The 25,542-nt window shown below is 50.0% G+C and overlaps 1 protein-coding gene across 1 annotated transcript; it reads left to right on the top strand.

Annotated features, from left to right (window-relative positions):
• Positions 1-1,952: 1,952 nt before the first annotated feature.
• Positions 1,953-12,191, top strand: LOC125689830 (gallinacin-13). Its single transcript, XM_048937506.1, has 5 exons — positions 1,953-2,096; positions 2,231-2,364; positions 7,690-7,786; positions 8,781-8,898; positions 12,101-12,191. Exons 3-5 carry the CDS (start codon positions 7,726-7,728, stop codon positions 12,189-12,191), a joined length of 270 nt encoding a protein of 89 aa, XP_048793463.1. The 5' UTR covers positions 1,953-2,096; positions 2,231-2,364; positions 7,690-7,725.
• The last annotated feature ends 13,351 nt before the right edge of the window (positions 12,192-25,542 follow it).

Here is a 25,542-nt window from a genome sequence, read left to right on the forward strand (position 1 = left end):
TCAGTAAAAATGAGGCAGCATCTTTTCCTTCCATTAAAAAAGTGGGTGTGGTAGGAGAGAGCTGTGATTTCTTTGAGTGTTGTCCATTTTCTGCTTCGTATAGATGCAGCTTGTGGGTTTCTTCGGCTGGAGGGAATATCCCAAACCCATTCCATGCTGTTCATATGGTTCATCTTTCCTGACTGGCTGAGAGCCCAAGCGTTTCCAGTTTAGTGTCAGCTCTTGATTTATTTGTCTTTGCATCAATGTTCGAATAAATTGTTTTAAAATTCACGGCCTATATATGCTTCAGAGAGTGAAACTCAGCCACAGCAACATCTCTCACAAGGGAATTGCTGAAAACAAGTCTATATAGAGACTGCTTACGGATGTGGAACATTCAACCCCAGCCCACCCCCACCAAGCCACTGCCCACGTCCCTCAGTGCCACATCTGCACACTGAACACCCCCAGGGACGGTGACCCCATCACCTCAGTGGGCAATCTGTGCTACTGCATCACCACTCTTTATGATAGAATCCTTCCTGGTATCCAATCTGACCCTCACCCTCCCCTGTTGCAACTTGAGGCCATCACCTCTTGTTCTAGCATGTTCATGCTTCCATACATTCTTTCTCTAAGATTTCTGTGGGTTTCTTCTGCTGAACCTATTAGCTCAAGGTGCATACTATATAGGTGTTCCCTGAGACTGTATCACAAATGGAGTGCAACTGAAAAGACCAGAGCCTTTCCCAAAGTCAGTTTGCAGGTGAGAAGGTGCTTTGATGCCACTCCACCTTTTCATCACACCTGTGTTGGTTGAAGGACACAAGCAAAGCAAAATCCACATGCAGAGAAGGCCAATTGGCACAGCCAGAAAACCTGAATCGTGGAATCATGGAATCACAGAATAGCTTGGATTGGAAGGGACCTCAAGGATCACGAAGCTCCAACCCCCACCACAGGCAGGGCCACCAACCTCCACATTTCATATCAGCCCGGGCTGCCCAGGGCTCCATCCAACCTGGACAGGTCTGAGCACACAAACCTTTATCCAGGCCCAAAACAAAAGCAGTATCATAGAAAGCTCTGTGCAAGCAGAGAAAAATGTCTCGTTGACACATGACGGTCTGAGGAAATGTGCCAGTTTTCAGCCAGGAACCTCCCTACTGCCCCAAGCATTCAGCCATCCAATGGAATTGGGAATTTAAGCTTCCAGACCCATTTTTGGACAGGAGATGTTGCAACGAAGTGCTTTTTTTGTATGAGAAATGCTCCTCTGTGGTGGTTTTTGTTGACATATACACCCACACACTCAGTCGTCTGCTGTTCCTTGACACTGGTTTCTCTCTGGACTCAATGGTCCATAGCTGCAAGCTCTTTCTGCCAGACATTCCTTGCAGGTTTGCCAACCACACAGCCCAGAGAGGCAAGTCCAAATGCTCACAGTGCAGCCAACTGTGAAAAGGTCCCAGGCCAACTCCTTGTCCAACATGTATTCAAGTCCTGTGGCACAGTCCCACTCCTAAGGGACTAATTCTCATTCCAAGAGGGTCTTGGATCTATTCCTGATGTGCAGATGCCCACGTGCAATGGAGTAATCAGTGAACAAGGAAAATGTGAGATTTTTTGAATCATAGAACTGTCCAGCTTAGGGTTTATTCACAAGAACAATGGCATTAATGCAGTCGAAAGGACACCGTGGGCAGCAGCCAGGCAAGGGTAGCTGGAATATCACAAGCAGATTTTACAGGCAAAGCTACATATCATCTCTCTCATATAATTCCCATCAAGTGGTGCATTGCTGAGCTAGCCAGCCACCTCCTCCACCAGTGGTCATCATGCTCAGGAATGAAACCTCCCGAATTTCTCAGAAGCCAGAGATGGAATGGCCTTTTTGGCAGGAAAATCACAGCCAGGTTTTAGTTGGAGCAAATATTCACAGGAGCTCAGATAGAAATGAATCACTCCCAGCTTGCGGCAACTCCAGAGCCTCTCTTTGCAGGTTGCCACTGCTCAGCCCATCATCTCTTTGGGCACTTTGCTGGCGGAGGACAGAGAAACCCCTGCACCTCATTTTTCCTGGCAATCCACCCACCCGAAATACCAGCTGCCAGGTAGAGGAAGCAAAAGTGAAGCAAACCAGCATTGTTTGGAGCTGTGGCGCCGGGTCAGAACGACACAGAGGATTGCTGAGTGGTGAATATCACCGGGATATAATTAACTCCTGCCTGCTCCCTCCCTCCTCCAGGATGCCATCCCGCCTGCCAGCGCCATGCAGAGGCTTCTGCACAATCTCACGCTCAGCCCTGCTGCTCCCCAGCAGGACCAAAGCGATGGGGAACCTGTGTTTCATGTTCATCTTCATCTCCCTGCTCGCTCACGGTAAGGCTGGGGGTGGTGGTAAGCTGGGGACAGGAGGAAGCTTTCCTCACTGTGTAATCAAACCATAATACTGTAGGTAGTGATGGGGGAAGGTGTCCTCAGGTTTCTGGATAAGGTATTGAGGCACTATGGTGAAAAGCATGATTTCATCCCCCGGAGTAATGCTAAAACACCATACAGCCAATCTGGGAGCAGCCTGGTTGGGGAACCTCAGTACTCTCCTGCTCTGGGGTTGGGTTTTGGAAGCTCTGGGAGAAAACTTTCTCCTTCTTCCAGGCTGTAGCTGGCACAGGGATGCTGGGGGTGCTCCTTGCTGCTGTGTGTGCACAGGCTCCAGGTGCAGCAGGAACACGGTGCCCAAGGAAGCACTGTGCATTTCCACTCACCAGCTCACTCCTCTCTGCAGGAAGCACTCACGGCCCAGATAGCTGTAACCACGACAGGGGCTTGTGCCGAGTGGGGAGCTGCATCCCCGGGGAATACCTGGCTAAGTACTGCTTTGAACCCGTCATTCTCTGCTGTAAACCTTTGTCACCAACTCCCACCAAGAGCTGAAGGTGTCCGAACTGCAGCAGGTGGAAAGCAGCAGCTCCTCCAGCAAGGAACGGGTCGGGAGGACGTGTTGTGCCTTTCTATGGGAGAGCTGCTCCAGCTTTCATTGGCTGTGGACCTTTTTCTTTTACTGTGACTTTCTAAAGCGAAGTCACGCAGACTATATATTGTCCCTTTTGGCATCCAGCTGCTACCTGTCATGCACAGGTGAGAAAGTGCCTTTCTCCTTACCCAAAAACAATAAACCCAAGGTTTAACAGAACAGCAAGTGCTCGTCTGTCTCTCCTGCTGACACCCAGCACTCTTCCCATCCCATCCTGGGGAGAGCAGTTGCAATGGGGCAGTCTTCTTCTCCACTGCTTTCAGTGCAGCCTGATTTAACATAAGTACAGGTGCATTCTGTGCATTCACAGGATGTGTATTCACATGCAAGTGCATTCAAGTGCAACCCCCTGCACTTACCTACTCATCCTTCCCTGGTTGTGCCAGGTTCCCACAGGCAATGGGAAGGGCTGGATGAGAAATACAGCACAGAAGGGAACGAGGATGCTCCACATGTTTACAAGCCCTTTGACCGTTGGCAAAGGCCATAGCAGGAGCAAATGTGCCACCCTTTATTAAATCTTCCCCCAGCTCAACCAGACAATGCAGGAATGCTGTGGGTTCACTCCTCTCCCACAAAGCAGCCAAAGGAAGGGAGACCCCAGGCTCGCTTGCTTTAAGTGGAAGGAGGGATCTGAATCTTGTCCATTGTCGCCCCTAGGCTGCATTCTGGTGCTTCTCCTCTTCTCCCAGCAAAAATCTCAAAGTGACTGGCAAGTTTGCATCTAGCAGCTTTCTGCATACAAGGTGAGGATGGATGGAGCTGCTGGTGTCCCTGTTTACTGCAGGGCTGCTGGAGCAGATGGCCTTTAAAGATCCCTTCCAGCTCAAACGATTCCATGATTCTAAGCTGCATCAGCCAAACTCTGTTTGCTCTCCAGATCCACCTTGTGCCTTTCTGTGCATCTTCAGCAGGAAGTTGATCCCCCCCTGCCTTGTCAGTGTGCTCTTGGTCTCTGATTCCAGGTAAAACCATATCTCTCTCGGTCAATCACTTCAAGCAAGAAAACAATGATGTAAAGACAGAGTTATGCCAATTAGCTGAGGCGCTGGCCAGAGCCAGGGAAAAGTCCTCCCTGGGAGATGAAATTCTTGCTCTGATGAACCAAACAGGAAAATTCCCACTGACCTCACCGCGCTCAGGGCCCAGAGCCAGAGGTCCGGCACTGAATCATCTGCCTCCATTCCTGATTCACGAGCAGCCCGGATCTTCTCCCTGGGTCATCGCAGCATGGTCCAGGCCATTGAGGCACACAGGGAGATGCCAGGCCTCCCCTGGAGATCCCCACAAACAGACAGGAGTGCTTGGGAACTGCTGCTGCAAACAGAGCCTGGAACCAAATTCCTCCCCACCCTGTGGGCTGCAGCCCGGCTCTCCAGCACACACAACACAGCGGGCATTTAAATCAAGGCTCTTTTCCAAAGCAAACAGTTTCTTCCTCAGATTTGCCCACAGAGTTTGTGATTCACGCCTCTTATCTGAGGGACCGTTAGCCACTATATTTATGGCCTGTTTTCCTATGAAAGTGCAGCGTATGAGCTCACCAGCTCATCCCGTAAATCTCCCTGCCAGATGATGGGACTTCTGCCCCCCTGTATGTTTTGAAGAAGTCAGCCAGCCAAATTTCCATCAGGGTCACCTGGAACTGCTCCTTTTGCAGGCGTCGTTGTAATGGGATGGTAGGCACAAGCTGCTGCAACAAGGCTTGCTCCCATTCTCCCCCATTTGTATGTTCCGTTGCTCACCGATCTAGCTGGAAATCATCCTCAAAAAAAGCCCAATCCATCCCAAACCAAACCAAAACAAAAATCGACACAAAATCCAAAAGCCTACTATCATTTCTGACCAGTAGGTGAGACGAACAGACACACAGAGTAGGACAGAGGAAGGATGAAGGATACGCATGCAGGTTGGAGAGCAGCACACTCCAGACCAGTACCCTACGCAACCCTTCTCTATGGTTTCTTGACCCATTCACTCCCTTGGAGCAAAACAACAGCATAAGATGCTTCTGTGTAAGTGTATTATAGGGCATGCTACTCAGAGTAATGATCTCCAGGTTTTTTGATCTTATGGGAGAGAGCCAAATGATGATATTTGTGCATGACCCTTCAATTTCAGCTACTTGAACCTAACACGTAGCTCAGGTGTTTCTCAGATAGGCATTTCTCAGTGCCAGCAGTCCTATACCATCTCCTAAGAGACACAGGAACAGTCCATCCCTCTAAGGAGATGTATTTTGGGTCTTTGCAGCCTCTTGTGCACCTGCAGCCCTATGGACAGCCCAGTCCTCACCCCTGTTCCTGAATGACTGGAGATATGAGTTCATCAACCATTGGCCTGAATGTCCCCCTCACTGGAATTTGTTTGCTGTTCCCAAGCAACAGGCCAGTGTTGGTTTGGCAAAGATAGCCAGGGTTGAAGTGAAATCCAGCTCTTAAAATGCCACTGTAAATGCAGCTGAGTAATCAGAACCGGAATTATTTGGGGAAAGTGAGCTTTGTACTCGTGGGCAAACCCCTTGCATCCTGGCTGTCCCCTACACCCCTATGCAAAATAAGGTATTTTCTAACCCTGTGTGTTTGGCTCTTCCTCCTCCTCCAACTCTTGTCACATCATTAATAATACACCATCAGCAACCCCTATAAAACCCATCTCCAGGGGCACGGTGACTTCCAGCTGCCAAAAGAGAAGGAGATGTAGGTCTAGGATTACACCTACCAGACAGCATGGCTGCCTCAAGAACTCCAGAGCATCCCAAATGGTAACATGTTGTGTTCAGGCAATTGGAGTGGGTGCTGAGACCTCATTGACTTCAATCATCACTCAGATATCTCATGAACCTGAAGATCTACATGTTCCAGGAGGTAGGAATGGTGGGTATGACCCACCAGATGTCTGTAAACCTGACCACGAGCAGGGTTTGGGCATTATTCCCTAAACATCTCTTCTGCCTTGTGGGGCAGCCTTCTGGACAGAGATTGCTCCCAGAGCATCCCCTGCAGTGCTAGGAGGGTATCAGCTGGCTTAGTGTGTATGCCAGAAGTCTAAGATCAGGAAAGAAATGTGCTGAAGGTGAATGTGGGCTCACTGTTCATGGTCTTGTCATGAAAAATAACTTTAGGGAAAAGAGTGGGAGCAGAATTTAGGAGGAAAAAAGACTTCCTTTATGTAACCGGCTGCAGATCAAGGAAAATCTTTATTGAAGGACATTGCCATGTAAAACTTCTCTCCTCCTGAGAAGACAGTAGTCTGGGATTATGAGAAATCCTACACCTGTGCAGCCAGCATCCATGGCCTTGGGCACCTCCAGGGATGGGGCACCCACAGCTCTGGGCAGCAGTGCCAGGGCGTCACCGCCCTCTGAGCAAAGGATTTCTTCCTAACACACAAAACCTAAATCTCCTCTTTTAGTCTAAAGCCTGAAGAGCTGCCCTACTACCAGTATGCAGAACACCAAGACTTCCAGAGTCTACACACACCCTTGCAACCACCCCTCCTGCACACAGACCCGCTGCCTTTCTCCAGGCTGCGTGTGGCCAGCTTATAGGACACCCAGTTTAAATACACGGTGTCCCATGACCCGAAGTCCAGCTGGTGAAGAGCTCCTTATCTGCTCTGTTTGATGAAGGTGATCCCTGCCCTGTTCAAGAAGCCCAAAGGCCACATCACATCCCACCACGTTACAGCACTTGCACATTTTCCAGCACTGACTGCAAATAAAAGGCCATCAAGGTGACTTACAGATGGTGAACAAAAGACTTAGTGATGCCCTCTGCTGCTTCATTGCTGTAAAAAGATGCCTTTGTAACGTTTCTATGTTTCCTCTTCATTTTTTTGCCTGACCATTTTTATTGTTTGGAGGAGGTTTCCCTTTGCTGTTTGCTTTGCGTTGTTTGCCAGAGTTGAAATTCAGGTCCCACGTTTGCTGATTTCCTGGAACTGATCTGGAGAACTAAAACAAACCAGCAGCAAGCCTCAATACACATGCTTCTCCTAAAGATTCTGCTAATTACAGGGACATATCCCAGCTTTCCTGTGTAATAAACTCATAAAGAAATATGTTGAATTGCTGTTTTTCTTGACAGCTGCAAACAAAAGTTTGGCAAGCCATCTCTTTGTAGCCCAGAAGTTGGGAAGACGTGAGCAGACCTTTGGTTTTTAACGATCCCATGCTTTCCAAGCCAACCCAGCACTGCTGGGGAGCACTGAGGAGCAGGAGACTCTGGGTTTTGTCACACTGGACTTTGTCAAACATGTACAGAGACTGGGAGTTGGAAATGAGAAAAATACAAAACACTTTGATCCTGCAAACACTTGGGTAGGTTTCCAACGTCGCATGCTGGAGTGTACAAACGCACCAACAGCCCGGCTGGGTCAGCCCCAACATCCTGTCTCTAGCAGCAACCAGGAGCAGACTCACTGTCTGTGCTCACTGTGCACACTGCAGTTTGCTGACAGAAGCCTGCTGCTTTCTTTTTTTTTTTTTGCTTTTTTTGTTTCCCCTCCCCATGAACGTGAGGTGTCTGAGAGCAGGCAGTTCCCAGAGCGACTGTTTGCCGTCATGTTGAAATGCATCTGAGATTGACAAAGTTCCCTCCGCTCCAGGGGCGTTACACAACTCCCAGCCTTATAAATCCAGGATTTCCCTCTTCTCTATCTCCCTACAGCCCTTCTGGTGGTGGGACACCCACCCACGTTCAGCCATGAGGATCCTCCAGCTGGTCTTTGCCATCGTTGTCATTCTCCTCCTCCAGGATGCACCTGGTAAGGACCAAATATTTGCAGAGGTTTGTGTAGGATGGTGGAGAGATAAGAGACAGGACTCGATCCCCAGGTAGAGGCAGACAAGATAGAGCAGTCAAGTCAAGTCAAGTCGAGTCTGACACGACTCTTGCTTCCGAGGAACAGATTTGTTCTCTACAAAGCAGAGAGAACACCATGACAAACAAAAAGCAACTTTTGCAAAAAGCAAAGGAAGGAAAGCAGGGAGAAAGATTGAAAGGTCATTTTTTTGTTTTGCTTTGTCTCAGTTCTTCTGGGATTCTGTTTTAATAGGGAAGTCTTCCTTAGCTGTGCTGTTTGACTGGTTGCTTGTATATAGAATCATAGAGTTGTTTGAGTTGGAAGGGACCTCTAAAGGCCATCTGGTCCAACTCCCCTGCCCTGAGCAGGGACACCCACAGCTCCATCAGTGCTCAGAGCCCATCCAGCCTGACCTTGGCTGTCTGCAGGGATGGGGCACTGCCATCTCTCTGGGCAAATGCACATGTTAGGAGCTCAGGTCTCACCCAGCCACAGGGTCACCGCCGGTATTACGAGGACTGTGATGATGTAACCCCTATAGAAACCAACTCTGATAATCAAGAAGAGGAGATTTATTGATGTGGTGTGTCTACACTCCCATTTAGTTAACTTAAGTCCTAAGGATAAAAGGAGGGAGAAGGACTTGTCCACTCCCTGATGTTGCATACCCATCAGTGCATTCCTCTCCAGAATCTCCAAGCCTGGTGTTCCTATTCTGTGTAAAGACATTGCCCAAGGGATCCACTTCACCTGACACATCCAACCCACAGCTGCCCATCTTGCCTAGGTTTAGCTGTTAAGATGTGTGCTGTGTTTGATGTTCAGGTCCCAAGCACTTACCATGAAGCTCCCTGTTCCAACTGCAGGTGTTGGTTGCTCACCCAGTATAACCGGTACGGTTCTGTTTGGGTTCCCAGCCCCCTAAGCAGCTCACCCATGCCCTTTGCCTCTGCAGCAAGAGGTTTTTCAGACAGCCAGCTGTGCAGGAACAACCATGGCCACTGCCGGAGGCTCTGCTTCCACATGGAGAGCTGGGCTGGGAGCTGCCTGAACGGCCGCCTGCGCTGCTGCAGGTGACAGAGATTGCACTGGGATGGACCAGCACTCCAGGGGCCACGCAGTCAGGACCATATGTAGGAGCTGCTCTCTCACACCATGGCTACATCCACATCTGATTTTGTCTGCCACCAATAAACCACTGAGTTTTCAATGTCTTTCTGCATCTGGACCTTCCTTCATAATGCTTGGGGTTTGCTTTGTTTGCTCACACGGAGGCATTTAAGGATGCTTGGGATGCATCCAAACCATCTGGGCATCCTGCTGTGTGTGTCCCTTTTTGGCCAGGGCTTGGACCTGAGGTCCCTTCCCACTTCAACCTTTCCATGATTCTGTGGATCAGCGATTCTGTGATTTCACTCATGCTGACACAGTAGGAGAGTTAAATAAAAAGACAAGTTCCCCATGCAGCTGGTGATAAAAACCAGCTGGAGGAGTTCTTCCAGCCTCATTTGCTGGCAGGAGATTGCCCAGGTTGTCTGTTTTTGTGAGTATGGGGCAGAAGAAGGGGGCTGAAGCCACCAACCAGACTTTGGATGGGCTCTGGGTGCTGACACGTGCAAAGCACTTGATGTGGGGGATGAATGAATAGATGAAAAAATGCCGTTTGAATAGGAGAAAAAAAAAATCCAGTTATGTCAGGCTTGGTGACAGCAGGTGGCAGTCCCAGCCTGCTTCTCTGCTTCTGCTGCAGAAGGAAAGGAAAGAGGGAAGGGAAGGGAAGGGAAGGGAAGGGAAGGGAAGGGAAGGGAAGGGAAGGGAAGGGAAGGGAAGGGAAGGGAAGGGAAGGGAAGGGAAGGGAAGGGAAGGGAAGGGAAGGGAAGGGAAGGGAAGGGAAGGGAAGGGAAGGGAAGGGAAGGGAAGGGAAGGGAAGGGAAGGACCCTGATGTACAGAGCTGAATGGTGGCTGGAGAAGGGACAGCTGGCATAGACAGTAGGCCTTGGAGTTTTTTAGGGACAGAAAAAATAAGTTCCTATATTTCATATTCTAACACAACATGAGGGGTATCGCTGCCTCATCTGGTGGGTGGAAGTATGAATGGGAATAGGCCAGATGCATTAACATCAGGGAGAAAATCTGGTCAGCTGTTGATGCAGGAAGAAATAGAGCTGCTCACCATGAAGTGCTCTGCAGCAGGACTCATGGGAGCAGAGCATCACTTAGGAGAGGAATTAAATCAATGGGTGACAGGGCACCCATAACCTTTGGGGCTGGGAATACCCCAAACTTGCTCCCCTTGATCCATGGCTGCAAATAGGATGCCTTTATGCCTTTACAGTGAGGGTGGTGAGGCACTGGCACAGGTTGCCCAGAGATGTGGTGTCCATGGAGACTTTCAAGGCAAGGCTGGACCAGACCTTGGGCAACCTGATCCAGCTGTGGCGTCCCTGTGCATTGCAGGGCTGTTGGACTAGATGGCCTTCAGAGGTCTCTTCCAACTCTAAGGATTCTATGATTCTTTATGCCTCCTGGTCTCAGGATGCTGCTCCTCTCTTCTGAGTGACAGTGCAGCTCCTCAGGGAGCTGGGATAGCTCAGCCAGAGGTTAGCAGCCACTCTGGCTCACCCAGACCCCATGGAGCAGATAAGGCTCCCCTTGATAACAAGACCTGCCAGCAGCAAGCCTCCAGTTTTCCACCTTTTTGAAGTCTGCCTGGTGAGGCTGTGCAGAACTTTGTCCGCTTGCCAAAGTAACCAACTTCCAGCTCCAGCCTTCTTCTTCCCTCCTTTCCCTGCTCTTCCTCCTCGCTCCTCCATGCACACGCTGCTCCACGAGGCCGATAGGGACTCTAGGGGGGGAGTGAGGGGCTGATGTCATCTGTTTTTGGCTCTGTAGAGGAGAAGACAGTGTCGGAGGAGGTGAGGGTCGACACGTCTGCCTCTACCCAGCCTGGCGCCGGGAGCAACTGGGAGCCTTCCTCCCGCAGCCGCCTCCACTCCTTATCAGGGCAGGATGACATTGTGGGGACCCGAGTGGGGAAGAAGGTGGGAGAGCTGAATGGGAGCCTTGTGAGAAGGGTGTGTGTGTGTGTGTGTGTGTGTGCGTGCTGGAAACAGCTCCTGGCAGGAGCCAAGGGGGGAAATAGCTTGCAGCAGGATGGAGCCTGCTATCAGCTATGTGCTGGAGTCAATGAGGCTCCTGCTGAGGTTAACCTCTCCCATCCTGGGCAGGCAAGCTGGAAAATTCTATGTGGTTGTCTGTGAAGGGTTAAAAGATCCCCTGTGCCATTCAAGGAGGAGGATGAGCCCTACGAGCAGAGGGAGGGAGGTGACAACCTCTATTCCTTACCCAAAGTGTGGGGTATGCATACAGGGCTGGCTGTGACTGTACTGGGAAGATGGGAACTGTTGTGAGATGGAGCAAAAGGTCCTCCTCCAAAGGATTTTGACATTTTTCTACCCAATTCTGAAGAGAAAATTTTATTGTCCATGGAACAGCAATGATATCTAACGTCACCCACTCTTCTCTCTCTAAGAAATAAGGTTTGATCATAGAGTCTTAGAATGTTAGAATCATCAAAAAAACGAATGATTGAACCACTGAATCATCAAATCATCAAGTCACCAAATCACAGAATGGCTTGGGTTGGAAGAAACCTTAAGGCCATCCAGTTCCAACCCCTCTGTCACAGGCACAGTTGCCACCCACTGGATCATGTTGCCCAGGGCCCCTTCCAGAAAAGATCAGAGAAGAATGAAGCATTTTTAGGTAAACCCAGAACCAAACTGTGCCTCCTCTCTCCTACAACACATCTTCAGGGAGGGAAAAGCCTGGTGGGAGGTGGGAGATGCAGCCCAAAGAGGGAGATGGATCCGTAGTGCCTTGACCTCCAAACATTTCTGACTGTGTCAGAGAAAAGCATGTCACTTGGTCACAGCTGATGTCTCAGAGTGTAATAAAGTACATTTTCCAGGCATAAATAAATGACTTCATCCTCCTGGCAAGGTGCTCTGGGCCACGTGGAGGAAAAACAGTGCAGGAGCACTGCAGCTCCCTGAGGATGGAACCGATGGGACAGCTCCAAGGCAAACACCACAGGCAGCATCCAGGCTGCAAATCTGGGATTTGGCTTTCCAGGATGCTGCCAAAACGTGTGGCTCTTGGTCTGGATATACCCTGGGATGAAAGGCAGAGCTGAAAGTTCCGGGGGAAGGCTTTGCATCCCAGATGTGGGATGGTAGGTGAGCCCTTCCTCTACTCCATCCCCCTTTCCCCAGGGTCTCCACCAAGCAGCCCTTTTCCAACCCTAAACTTTCAGTGCTGCACACAGAAGAGCAGGACCCTTCCCCAAGCCTGGGAGGGACGTGAAAGCTGTCAGGAGGCTTTATTGTCCAGATCTTCAGGCTGCTATCAGCAACTCCCACACGCTGGAAGTGAGATATGTGTGACAACATTTTTTCCGTTGGCAAGCTTATCGTTGCTGAGAAGAGGGGAAGGGATTGGGGAGGGCAATGGAGAGAAGGGGGGAAAGGAAGGGAGGTGGATAGGTACGAATGCCCTCCCTCTCCATCCTTCGTTCACCCCGTGCTCCCCAGACCTATGAAAGGAGAGGAAAACATGTTTTTGGAGGAGCACATTGGCAACAGAGTTATGTCAGACCTACAGCCTGCTGGCCCAGTAGGGACTATACCAAATTCCTTGGGTAAGATTCTAAAACTCTCTTCCTGAAAACGTATCTCTTAATTCATATGGGTATACGTACAAATGGAAAGACTTTCTGGAGGGATATTGGCTGGGCTAGCAAGACCTCATGGGGTATGATCCCAGTTGTCAACTGCACGTTGTATCTCATCATGTTTTTGCACTGATCAGATTGTCAGGCTCTGGGAAGGAAGGGTCTTGGCCCACAGTCTTGTTTTGCAGAGCAGAGCCTGAAACCTGGCTTCCTCAGTCTTTGGAGAAGGAAAAAAACCCAACAAAACAACACAATCCACACCAATAAACACTTGATGCCACAGCTTTAGGAAACTACAACGTTCGTCAAGCTTTGCCATAGAAGTCTCAAGCTGGCAATACTTGTGATGGCGACACATCTTGGTCTGTAGGGCAAGAAGCTGAGTGAGGTTAGAGGTGGGATTTCAGGGGTCAGCACTGAACACATGGGAAAACACATGGGAAGCACAAGGTGGAGGAAAAAAGTGCTTGTTTTTTTTTGTTCAGTGAAATGATTATTGCTGGTGATGACTTTGGAGGCCAGGCAGAATCTTCTCACTGGCCATTGCCAGCCCCTGTGACACTGGCTGGGCCATCATGAGATAAAAATGAACCTCAGAACATGTGGGGATCCCTTCTGTATCTCAAGCACAGGAGAGAAGAGTGGGTTTGGATGGATGATGAGTCTGGAATAGATGAGTTTGCAGCAGTAACACTCTCATGAAAGCAGTGGTCATCTTTTGCACAACTTCTTACACAGGAGAAAGGGAAGGGTGAATTTAAACTAAAGGAGAGGAGATTTAGATTAGCTATTGAGAGGATATTCTGTGCTGAGGCACTGGAACAGGTTACCCAGAGCTGTGGGTGTCCCATCCCTGAAGGGGATGGCAGGAGTTGGAACTGGATCGGCTTTAAGGACCCTTCCAACTCCAGGCTTCCTATGATCTGCGATTCTATGAAATGAAGCAGTGGTGTTATAAAGCCAGCCAGGTACTGTGAAGAGAAAAAAGTCCCTCATTTTTTTGGAAATTCTCTCATATCTATACATAAGTGCAACACATCTGTTGTACTACATCCATGTTGTGTAGCTTCTTAGGACAGAAGACTCTTGCCAGCTTGCTCTTTCACTGTCCAGGCAAGTGAGGAGTAGAAGAGCTTCCCTTAGGGCCCCAGAAGCTTCTCCATACTCATCCATTCAGAACATAAAGCAGCACAGCTGGACTGCAGGAGTTTGGCAGAGTCCAGAGACACCTCCAGTTGCTTCCTTGCCCAAATGCTTCTTATTCTTTCCTTTATTGTTTTCTCTCTTGCAGGTCACCAAAGTGGGGGGACCTGCTCTGAGGGGTGATATCTGCACCAGGGAAGTATGATGGGCTAATGGTACAGGGGTAAGACTCCAACTTCTGGGGTCATGGAAAGGATAATGCAAGTGGAACTTCAACCAGCTTGGATGGACCAAGGCACAACTGCACGAGAATTAAAAACAGGACAGAAATACATTGGCCAAAAATACGTAGGGTAGCATTTGCTGAGCATGATGGTGGCTCTGGAGGCAGACAGATCCCAAATTAGCATTCAGCCATGCATGGGTTAGCTCTAGGAATCTCTTGTATGAGCCACAGGGAGAAAGGAGAAGAGGTTCCCCCTGTGGCTTGTCCTCCTTGAGAAATCTTAAAGCAAAACTTCTGACTCATTTAGAAACACTGTCAGTAAGTACATGCAGGAAGACTTTCGAGAGGGTTCTGCACCAGCCCAGAAGTATCTCTGGTGCTGATCCATCTTCCAGGCAGTGAAATAAATACTGAATAAAAAAACAGTGTTTTTTTTTTCTTGGCTGTGACTGCCTGAGCCAATATCCCAGCAAACAAGAGGTCAATAAAGGATCGACAAGAGAAAGTTCCTTATTTAAGGTTTGGCACTTGTTCAGCTACAGCATTTGCTCTGACACGTGGTGGGCTGGTCTCTGTTCCTGCTTCTGAATGGCTCTCCAAGTCTTCCTGCCTCAGTTTACCCACATGTGAGATGGAGGCAAAGGTAACGCAGTGTCCCGAAGATGAATGCTCATGAAGATATGGAGCCATTGAGGCTGGAGGGGACCTCACGACTCTCTGATCCACCCTAACTCCAGCCAGGGCAACCTGGGATCACCTGGGATCTGAAGGAGGTGCCCAGGGTGTCAGACACCGTTTATTAGAAATATCTTAGAATAGAGTCCTTGTTGTGTCTTTACAGTAACAGAGGCTATCTTGGGACACAGACTGTTACGGAAGAACCACTTTCTTTCATACTGAAGAAAGTGCTTTTTGACAGAATTAAACCTCCCACAGAAACATCCTGTGGCTCCGACGTATTATTTTTTCCCCTTGAGCAAACCGAAAAGCAAAAGCGTTCTGCACGAAAACCCCTTCTGTAAAAATAATAATAATAATAAAAATGTCTATAAAAAGTGATTTCCACCTCTTACCACGCAAATTTTGTTCTGGGGGGGGATGCAAACCCATTTCTGTCCCCCATCCCAGTGAAAACAAAAGCTGGGGGTGCACCTCGCCCGGTCCCCAGGGTGCTCGGCCGTGCCTGCCGAGGCCGTGGGAGTTTGGCTACTGTTATCCGGCTCTTATCAGCACTCATGTGCAGCCTGTCACCGATCCCACTTAGCTCAATGATCCCGGGCTGAGCCCAGTCTCCAGAGGACCCCGCTATCTCCGGACTGGCGGAGACCTTGGCTGGGATTGGCGTCTTCTGACGACAGAGGAGCTGCTCCGACTCCCAACCCTCTCCTGTTGCTTCTCCAGGCTCCTCTCTCAGGGTCTGGCAAGGGTTTGCCTGCTTCTTGCTGACCAAAATAGCAGCAGAGATAACAAACCCAAGCAGGGACATGGTGGCGAATTTCCATTCACAAATGCAGCCTCCCCACCCCCCAAGGAGAGGACAACCTGGCCACCACCACCCCCTGCTCCCCACCTTCTCCCTTTGTACAGAGGAAACAAAGGAGTGCAAGGAGCAGACCGTGTCTCAGGGTTGTCTTCTGCTCTCTTCGGATGAACAACCCATTCCCATACCTAGCAATTCCCAGAGTGTAGTCCAGGATCTGCCTTAGCTGTGGGGATTTCTGTTCTTGCATTTTCAGACTTCCTTTTCAGAGGCATTTTTCCACCTGAAAGGCCAAAAGGGATCTCGTCCTTGCCCATCCCAGGCAGCACCACCTCATACCCTACCAGCTATGTCACCGTGGGACCACATGTCCACATCCAGACCCACCAGACAAGAATGCAGGCTTCAGTGCACACCCAGAGATACCCAAAGCAGCAGTAGGATGCTGAGGGACAGACCCTGGAGTCCCACATTCCTACAGCTGCCCGAGACATGCCTGGAAATGCTAGGAGACTTTGGCTCCCATAACCCAAATATTATCATCATGTCGTGTCCCATCCTGTGCCAGAGAGATGGGGATCCCAAGGGAAGCACAAAGAGAGGAATGACAGTGACATGGTGATGGCCCCCCCATCACACAGCACTGTCAGGAACAGCCCCTGGAACAGGTTAGCAGGGCAGTTCTGGTGGGCCCATCTGCCTGCATCCTGTGGGTAGGGATGCTCTGCCCCATCTCATTGCTTTGTAGGATTAACCTCTTCACTTCTGGGGTCATCATACATCAGATCTGTTGGTCTAGCTACGTTGAAAGGACCTCCATGATTTCTCTTACCAAAAAAAGGAATGAAACAACAGTCTGTAATCTGTAAGGACTAAGACCTTGCTTTCAACCCCATCTATAGAGCACTGAGCTGAACAAGCCTTGAACACAGACTGGCCATCAATACATACCAGGGACCACCCCCAAAAATCTTTCCTGGAGTGAACAGGTCTTAGACCTGACACACTTCCAGCATCCCAAGGATTGAGAAACAATTCTGAAGGTCCACTATGCTACGTGTCCCTCATCACACCTATCTGTGCTCTGGGGAGGTCTGCAGCAAAGGGGACAGCAGCGATCAGGATGGAAGATGGCAAGAACACAAGGAAACAGCCTCACGTTGTGCTAGGGGAGGTTTGGATTGGATATCAGGAAGAAAGGGTTGCTAGGCATTGGAATGGGCTGCTCAGAGAGGTGCTGGAGTCCCATTCCCTGGAGGTATTTGGGGGATGTGTAGCCAGGGTGTTACTGACATGGGTTGGTGGTGGATTTGGTACTGTTGGTTTGATGATAGTGTCAGCCATTTTTAATCTAACAGTAGTGTGATTGTGTGATTCTAAAGGGAACCTTGAGGCTGGACAGACCGGGGACATTGGCACAAATGTCTGCTATGTAACATTATGTGATGTTTCCTCCAGAACTGTGGGTTCCCACTGAGCCCTGTCCCCTAGAAAACCCCTTCAATTGGGCTGTCTATCCCAAGAGCAGTGCCTCGGTCAGGCCTTGACTGTCAGGATTTCACAACAGGCTAATGAACAGTTTTGCACATGGATTCAGCCAGCCAGGAACAACCCCACGTGCAGACCTGTAAGATCCCCATCCATCATCCCACACCTAGCTTTGGGGGCATTTTCTTAATGCAATGACAGACTTCTCCGGACCACTTTTGTCTTGGTGGCTTCCTTCTGCAGCACGATGTCTGCTGTAGCAGAAGCTAGAATTTCAATTTCCATGCCTTCTCCATGATTCCTCTATGTTCCTCTTCCAGGTTCTTCTCCTTATCTACCACCACCTTCCTGTTTTTCTTCCTCACCCAGCACCCTCCAGCCTCCCCGGCTCCTGCACCATTGGCTCCTGTCAAAACACTTCCTCCTTTGGCCGACGTCCTTCTGCAGAGGCCATCCCAGAGACCATGGGCAACCCAGGATCTTCAATGGGAGAGTGGTGGCTCTGACCCTGCACTGAAGGAAATAGCATTAGGCGGAAACGACAGCACCGGGATCCAAGAATAACTGTGCTATGGGCTACCCCAGGGATGCAGAGGTAAGCAGAAATAAGCCTCCTTTGGAGGTCAAGGTAGTTCAGCTGAGATGTTTGTGCATCTTCTGGCGTAAACACTGGTCCTGGCTTTTTCAGTGGGTGCTTCTATCCCGTTTTTGGGACAGTTGTTTGTTCACCTTGGGACATGCAGCTCAGCACTGCAGTAGACAGGAAGGTGGGGATGATGGTAGGAGGCCCAAGCCCTTGACACAGGGGTTCCCAGCAGGAGGTCCCCACTTCTGTGGTGTTTGTTCCCTTGGGTCTGTGCGAGCTCAGGGCTAGGACATCACTCTGCTTGATGCTGGAATGACTCAGGACCATGAGATGGGGCCACCTCTTGCAACACAGTTGAGACCTTGGTGGACACTTGGTGGACACATGGGGCCAGGATGACACAGCCCATTCTGTGAGCTCTCGTTATTTAGGTTTAGATTGGATAGAAGGGAAAAAAAAATTGCTGTGAGGGTGGTGAGGCACCAGCATAGCTTGCCCAGAGAGCCAGTGGGTGCCCCATTCCTGGAGACACCCAAGGTCTGGGTGGATAGGGCTCTGAGCTGTAGGTGTTCACTGCAGGGAAATGGACTAGGTGAACTTTAAAGGCCCCTTCCAACTCAAACAGTCGTATGATGATTCAAAGCCAGGCTGGATAGGGCTGTGAGCAATCTGGTCTAGAGGGAGGTGTCCCTGCCTATAGCAGGGGTTGGAACTGGATGATTTAAAGGCCCCTTCCAACCCAAACCATTCTATGAACATATGATTCTATGTTGATGATGATGATGATGGCTAGCATCCATCATTACAACTCTTCATGACAGGAACTTCCTGCACCACTGTGATGTCCTGGAATGAAGACCCAGGGTCAGACACGGATGATGAGTTGAGGTCCCCACCATGCACACATCTGGAGGCACCAACAGCTCCATGAACAAGGGCTGTCCAAGCCATGTGCTGGGACACCTTCTCCCTTTTTCCACATGAAAAAGGCCACCTCATGGGAAAACTTCTTGTCCTAAAGAGTGGTGATGCAGTGGCACAGCTGCCCATGGGGGTGGTGGGGTCAGCATCCCTGGAGGTGCTCCAGAACCACGGAGACGTGGCACTGAGGGAAGTGGACAATATGCATGGTGGGTGTGAGCTGGAGTCAGGCTTGACAATCTTAGAGATCTTTTCCAGCCTTAATGATACTGTGACAAAAAAGACCCATTTCAGCTTAGCCAACATGCTACCTAATCATCCAGGAATCAACTCAACTATTGGATTTCCTCCTAAAAAGCAAAACTTCTCCGAAGCTCCAGAATATCACAATTCCCATCAAGTCAAACTTACTACCTTCCTCCTGCTGTATATATTTAGCTGGTAGGAAAATTCTTTGCAAGGCAGCAGGGGTGGTGAGAACTTGGAAAGGAGCCCTGGCAGAAACCTGACTGCTCTGTCTCAGCACGGCTGTCACGAGATGCTCCCATCTCTCCCCCAGATAATCCCACTGTGAAGCTGGGAAGCTGTTTCTCATTAGCTCATGCTCTGTGTATCATTGTTAGGTCTTTAGCACCTCTGGGCTTGCTGTGCACGAGGCTTCCCAAACCTTTGCAATCTTCATCTCCAGCTGGAGTTTTCCAGGATTCTTTCCCATTTCCACTGCCAGGAGATGATCTGGAGCAAATCTTCATTCCCCTGTCCCTCCTTAACATCCCTTGGACATGGCAAAGGGACTCCCAGCCTAAGATGGGAATGAAAACTCTTGCTGGTGAAAGCAAGATTCGTGCATTTAAGTACCTGAAAATATGTTGCCAGCTCCACAGCATCATTTAACAGTGAGACCAGAGAAAAGTAACACACAAAACCTTTCCAAAACCCCATCTGCTCCTTACTTTTTGTTTTTGCATCCCTTGGCAAGCCCTGTTCCCAACTGGACGCCCTGCTGCCCCAGCCAGGAGCTATTTGCTCAGACCTCTGCAGCTGCAAAGATTGAGCAAGCTTCACAGACACGTGGGCTCCTGTTAGGCAGTAGCAGAGGTTTGGTCCTCTTGCCACTGAGATCTTCAGGTGCTCAGCTTCCTGTCCATTCCTGATGTACACACACCTCTGGCATTTTGGTCTTGGAGGTATTTTGTGCTGTGATGGCAGAGCTCCTTGTTTAGCTGCCAGCAGGTCTCTGCAATGCTCCCTTCAGTATCTGCATTGGGTCAATAAGAGCTGTGACACCAACAGCAGCATCACAGGGCTTGGACTTGATTCAATCTCTCTTGTAGGCAGAGATAAGCATTCAGCAGCTCCAACAATTCACCTCCTCCTGGTTTTCCATTCCTTTGAGGGGGATTTGCCTTTGCCTCATTCAGGGAGGGGCAGAAAGAGGAGAGGGACCACCTGAATGCCCTCGGAGGGACGGAGGCAATGGCCATACATGTAGGGTTGGGGTGAAGGTGAGATGAACCCCCCCCCCCCCCCGTCCATCTCTGCCCTCTGCTGGAGGATGGACCTTCCCCTCAGGAGGTAAAAATGGGATGGGATGAGAAATAGAAAAATGCCCCGGCTCCTTAGGGGAGCCATTCCCAAAGAGCTACAGAACGGGATGATGGAAATCGCCTCCGAAGAACTGGACTTGCCCAATCTGTTGCCACGAGCAGCTTTCGCCGTGCCTTGGGAAGGTGCAGCAGGAGCCGGGCGGCTTTCAGCTCGTTGCAAAGCCTTCCCTGACCACGAGATGGCATGAAGAACCACCGAAACCCCAAGCAGAATGGTTTCCCTACTGCTCGGGTCCCAGCCAGTAAAACCCAGAGGTCCCCAGCCGGGCTTTGCCCTCCAGGGGAGCGTTCCTTCACCTGTGGGGACCTCCCCGTCAGCCTCCCTCTCCTGCATTGCTTTCTAACTGCATTCCAATTAAAGCATCCGAGCAGCCCCAGGCTGGCTGGTAGGCAGCCATCTCTCACAGTCTGTGGTCCCTCAGCAAACCCTCCAAGCGCTTCGTCCTTCCCGTCCCACCTCCTTAGGAGTGACCCCAGTTTCCAGTCCCACCATTCCTCTTCCTATTTCCGCTTCCCCCCCTTGGGGCTCATGTATAAATAAAGCAAAGAGCAAGGAATAGGGTTACAGGGACAGAACGGGTCCCTGGAGGCCAGCAGTGCACTAAGGATGCACACACGTCATTGAGCACCTGGCACGGTGCCTGCTGAGATAACCTTTCACCAGAGCACCACAAACACCCGTTTCTGAAGAATACTGGGACGTTTCCCTTCTTGCAAGGAGGCAGCAAGCCTTCTCCCAGCTTTGCAGGTGGAAGGAAGGAGACTGCCCAGCAAAGTGGCTGTAGCTCAGCCCCAAAGACCAAGGCTGGCTGCTTTCTCCACCTGGGCTCTGTCAGATTGTGCATTCTGTAATGGGGAAGCTGATAGAATCACAAGATGGTTTGGGTTGGAAGGGCCCTTAAATCCTACCCAGCCCCAATCCCACCATGGGCAGGGACACCTCCCATAGACCAGGCTGCTCACAGCCCCATCCATGGCCTTGGGCACTGCAGGGATGGAGCACCCACAGCTCTCCAGGCAGCAGTGCCACTGCCTCACTGCCCTCACCGTGCAACATTTCCTCCTCATAACCAACCTAAACCTACCTTTTTTTTTCAGTTTAAAACCATTGCTCTTCGGTTGACAATGGCTCTGCAAAAGGGCTGGTGTCTCTCTGATGGTGCACTGGAACAGGTTGCCCAAGGAGGCTGTGGATGCCCCATCCCTGCAGGCATTCAAGGCCAGGCTGGATGTGGCTCTGGGCAGCCTGGGCTGCTGGTTGGCGACCTGCACACAGCAGGGGGTTGGAACTGGATGAGCATTGTGGGCCTTTGCAACCCAGGCCATTCTGTGATTCTATGACACAGCTTCTATCCCTTATATCTCTACCCATGCCAAACACAGGACAAGCATGTTAACCTAAAAGTATTCCCAAAAAATGTATTTCATGCAAGGAGAAAGAGATAACTTCAATGACAGCAATAAGATTGCAGACACTGCTCTCAGCCATAGGGTTTGGGTGATGCTGTGTGGGCCAGAGGTTGGTGTCTCAAGCACCCACAGAAAAATGCTCTGCATGCAGATTTTCACAGTGTGTCAGTGCCCTGGTTGCTCTGCCACTTCTTCTTTTCAGTGGATTTCCTCCCCCGGGGCCAGCTGGAGGTTTCTATCTGAAGCATGAGAGCTGTTCCACTCCAGCTCCTCTTATGCAAACACATCATCTGAGCAGGGGGAGACCGCAGGAGGGACAGCCAGGTCTCACTTTCTATCACAAGCCAGGGCAGAGATGGCAGTCACGTGTCTCCAAAGTGCAAGCTCAGCAAGTGATAAAGGGAGGTGCTCACAGAAAGGGGCTGAGATAGAATCCTAGGTTCATAGAATGGTTTGGATTGGAAGGGAGCTTTAAGATCATGCAGTTCCAACCCCCTGCTATAGGCAGGGACCTCGCTCTACACCAGGTTGCTCACAGCCCTATCCAGCCTGGCTTTGAATCATCATACAACTGTTTTTAGCTGGGAGGCCCAACCTGAAAAGCTGGGGCAGGAGCCCCTCCAGCACAGATGGAAACGTGGCCCACGGATTAAAAAATCACCCAAAGTCACAGAGGTAAAAACCACCCCAGGCTGCCAACTGCAAGGCTCACCAATGGCTTCACCAGAGCCAAACACTGCTGGGAGAGCTGGCCAAGATGCCTGGTGAAATCCAATAACTGAGGGAACTGGGCAGTTCCCATCCAGATGCTGCAAAGATCTCTCCCAAAGCTGATGCAGGACAAATTTTACTCATCTTCCTTTATATGCCAGGCATGCAGAAAGACCTTTGCATGAGAGAAGCTTGGCACTCACTTGAGCACACTGTAGATGCAGTATGGTCAATTGTTTGCTTGAAGTCAAAGGAAGATGGACATCAGAGAGGCGATGAAGCAAGGGAACCAAGAGAAATCTTTTGTTACAAAATATGGAAAATCATAGAGTCACAGAATGGCCTGGGTTGCAAAGGACCACAATGCTCATCCAGTTCCAACCCCCTGCTGTGTGCAGGTCACCAACCAGCAGCCCAGGCTGCCCAGAGCCACATCCAGCCTGGCCTTGAATGCCTGCAGGGATGGGGCATCCACAGCCTCCTTGGGCAACCTGTTCCAGTGTGAAAATGCTATTCATGTTTAATTTTGAGAAAGATTTTGCCTTGCCTTAGAGCCAAAGATTAACTGTACCCCCTTTTCCCAAAGCAAAGTTGGGACACACTGGGAATAGAGGCCCTGAGTGGTTTTCCCTCCATCCTCCTCCCTGCTCATGGCAGGACATACATTTCCAAGCAACAAACAATATTCCTGCTTTTAACTTCCCGTGCCATGTATGATCCTGCTCTCACCATCTCTCAGTTGTGGATTCACTCAGATCTGGACTCAGTGCCTCCCAGCCACAGTGAAGCTTTTTGCTTATGTCACCCATTCCTGAGTCACGTCCCAGCAGAGTCACCTGCTTCCTCGTGAGCACACTGAGTCACCAGGGCTTGCACAACCGGAGTTCCCTGTATGCAAGGATCTGCTGGGAACCAGGGGGAAGATGCTGTTGCATGGGTCCAGAGTGATAAATAACACCAGAAGGGACCTTCAGCCTCGCAGGGAGCTGTAAAGCAGAAGGGGCTTAGAAGGGGGAGGACTGTTAACAGCCCCCAGCTGCTTCTGGCAAGCTGAAGTCCAACAGAATCAGCTAACAGCTGGCACATTTGGGTGAGCTTTTTAAAGCCACGTGCTTCAAGAATGAGGATTTGAATTCAGGATATCTCAGATGTGGAGGGGAGGATGTTATCAGTACTCTCCCAGCATTTCTTTACTGTATTCTTTACTCTGAGAGTGGTGAAGTGCTGGAACAGCTGTCCAGAGATGTTGTGGATGCTCCATCCCTGGAGGTGTTCAAGGCCAGGTTGGATGGGGCCCTGGGCAGCCTGGGCTGGTATTAAACAGGGAGGTTGGTGTCTCTGCCTGTGGCAGGGAGTTGGAGCTTCACAATCCTTGAGGTCCCTTCCAATCCTGGCCGTCCTGTGATTCTGTGATTTCTCAGGCAGAATCCTTACAGAATCCTGCTCACCAATTGCTTTGACCTGGTTATTCATCTGGGTTTGATAAGAACCACATTATGCCCATCTTTACCCCACGCCTTGGAGATGTTCTGTTGCAAACACATGCAGGGCAGGATGGGGAGATGAACCATCAGCAGAAGATGCTCCAGGAGGCTGCACTGCCACAAAGCTCTGGGCAGCCTGGTCTGCTGGTTGGTGACCCTGCACACAGCAGGGGGTTGAAACGAGATCTTCACTGTGGTCCTTTTCAACCCAGGCCATTCTATGATTCTATGGAGGAATGAGGTGAGGGAAAGAAAATTAAAAGATCTTCAAAAGAATGTACCACAGTGCTGTTTTGGCAGTCAAATCGTAGTGCTTACAAGCTTCCAATTAAGATGAATTAGGCAAAATGTGGAGGCACACATCCAGAAGGAACCTGCAGCACAGGCTCTGGGTTCAGGGAGAAGCACGTTAGTCTCCTGTCCCAAACCAAACCATAGAAGAAGCTGCATTCCATACCCTGGTTCTGAGCAATAATTATTTGAGAAATGCAAAAACATATTGGCACCATTTAACACCGTATCATTGCATCTTTATTGCTTTCTTTGACATTTTGGGACAGTTTTTGCAAGAACTGTGAGCACCAGAGGTCATCCTAAAAGATGGTTTCACATCCCATTCCAGATCCTGAAATTGCTAAACTTCTCTTTAGAGAATGACCAGGCACGTTTCCTCCCCTGTTTCCCATCTACTGATTATGTGCAGTATGGGAAGGGTTTTACATACAACTCGTTTGGAAGGGTTTCTACTTCTCTAGAAGTCTGTAGGTTTTCCTGCTGCCATTTATACCTCAGCATGAGTTTTTGGCACCATCACATTTCAATGGCTACTTTTGGTTTAGAAGGCTTTACAAGACAGAGCTTAATGCAAGGAAAGTGAGGATTTTACTGCTGTGTTTTTTGCTTGGATGCACTGTGGGCAAAGGCCTTTGGATCTGTAACTGCCTTTCAGTATAATCTTTAACCAGCAAAGAGTAAAACCCTTCGCTCTGCTTTTCTCTATGCTTTGGGAATGAAAACCATAATCCAAAAGCAAACACATCTCTAGCAATGTGCCCAGCCCAGCTGAGATGCTGACTCACACAGGAACCCTTCGTTATGCCCCTTCTTGTTTGCTTTTGCAGCCATCTGTGCTGTCTGAGATCTTGTTGACCAAAATCACCTGCAGGACAACTGACTTGCAGCCTGACCTTTGCTTGGCGTAGCTCAGGGCTGAGATGCTCCCATGCTTGTTTTTCTTATGTCCAACAATTTCGTTTTTTCTCTCTTCTCTGTAAGCTGTGCATCAGCCCCTCTAAAACCCCACTTGTGCTGTGCCTCAAGCTGCACAAGGAAGGGTTGTGTGGGATATTAGGAAATATTCCTTAGAAAGAGCAGCGATGCTGTGGCACAGCTGCCCAGGGGAGGTGGTGGGGTCACCATCCCTGGAGGGGCTCAATGTGGAGATGTGGCACTGAGGGACGTGGGCAGTGGGCACGGTGGGGTGGGCTGGGGTTGGACTGGGTGAGCTTAGAGCTCTTTTCCAACCTTAATGGTTCCATGGTTCTGTAATTGTATGAGATGTACAACAAGCTGGCCATGAGCAAGCAGGGTGGCCAAAGAAGGCCAATGGGATCCTGGGGTGCATTAAAAGGAGTGTGGCCAGCGGGTTGAGGGAGGTGATCCTCCACCTCTGCTCTGCCCTGGTGAGGCCACATAGAATCATAGAATGGCCTGGGTTCCAAAGGACCACAATGATCATCCAGTTCCAACCCCCTGCTATGTGCAGGATCAATAACCAGCAGACCAGGCTGCCCAGAGCCACATCCAGCCTGGCCCTGAATGCCTCCAGGGATGGGGCATCCCAGTACAAAAAAGGACAGGGATTTCCTAGGAGGAGTCCAGCGGAGGGCCACAAAGATGATGAAGGACCTGCAGCATCTCTTGTGTGA

The sequence above is a fragment of the Lagopus muta genome, chromosome 2 (assembly GCF_023343835.1).
Source record: "Lagopus muta isolate bLagMut1 chromosome 2, bLagMut1 primary, whole genome shotgun sequence".
In the NCBI taxonomy this organism is placed as follows: domain Eukaryota; kingdom Metazoa; phylum Chordata; class Aves; order Galliformes; family Phasianidae; genus Lagopus; species Lagopus muta.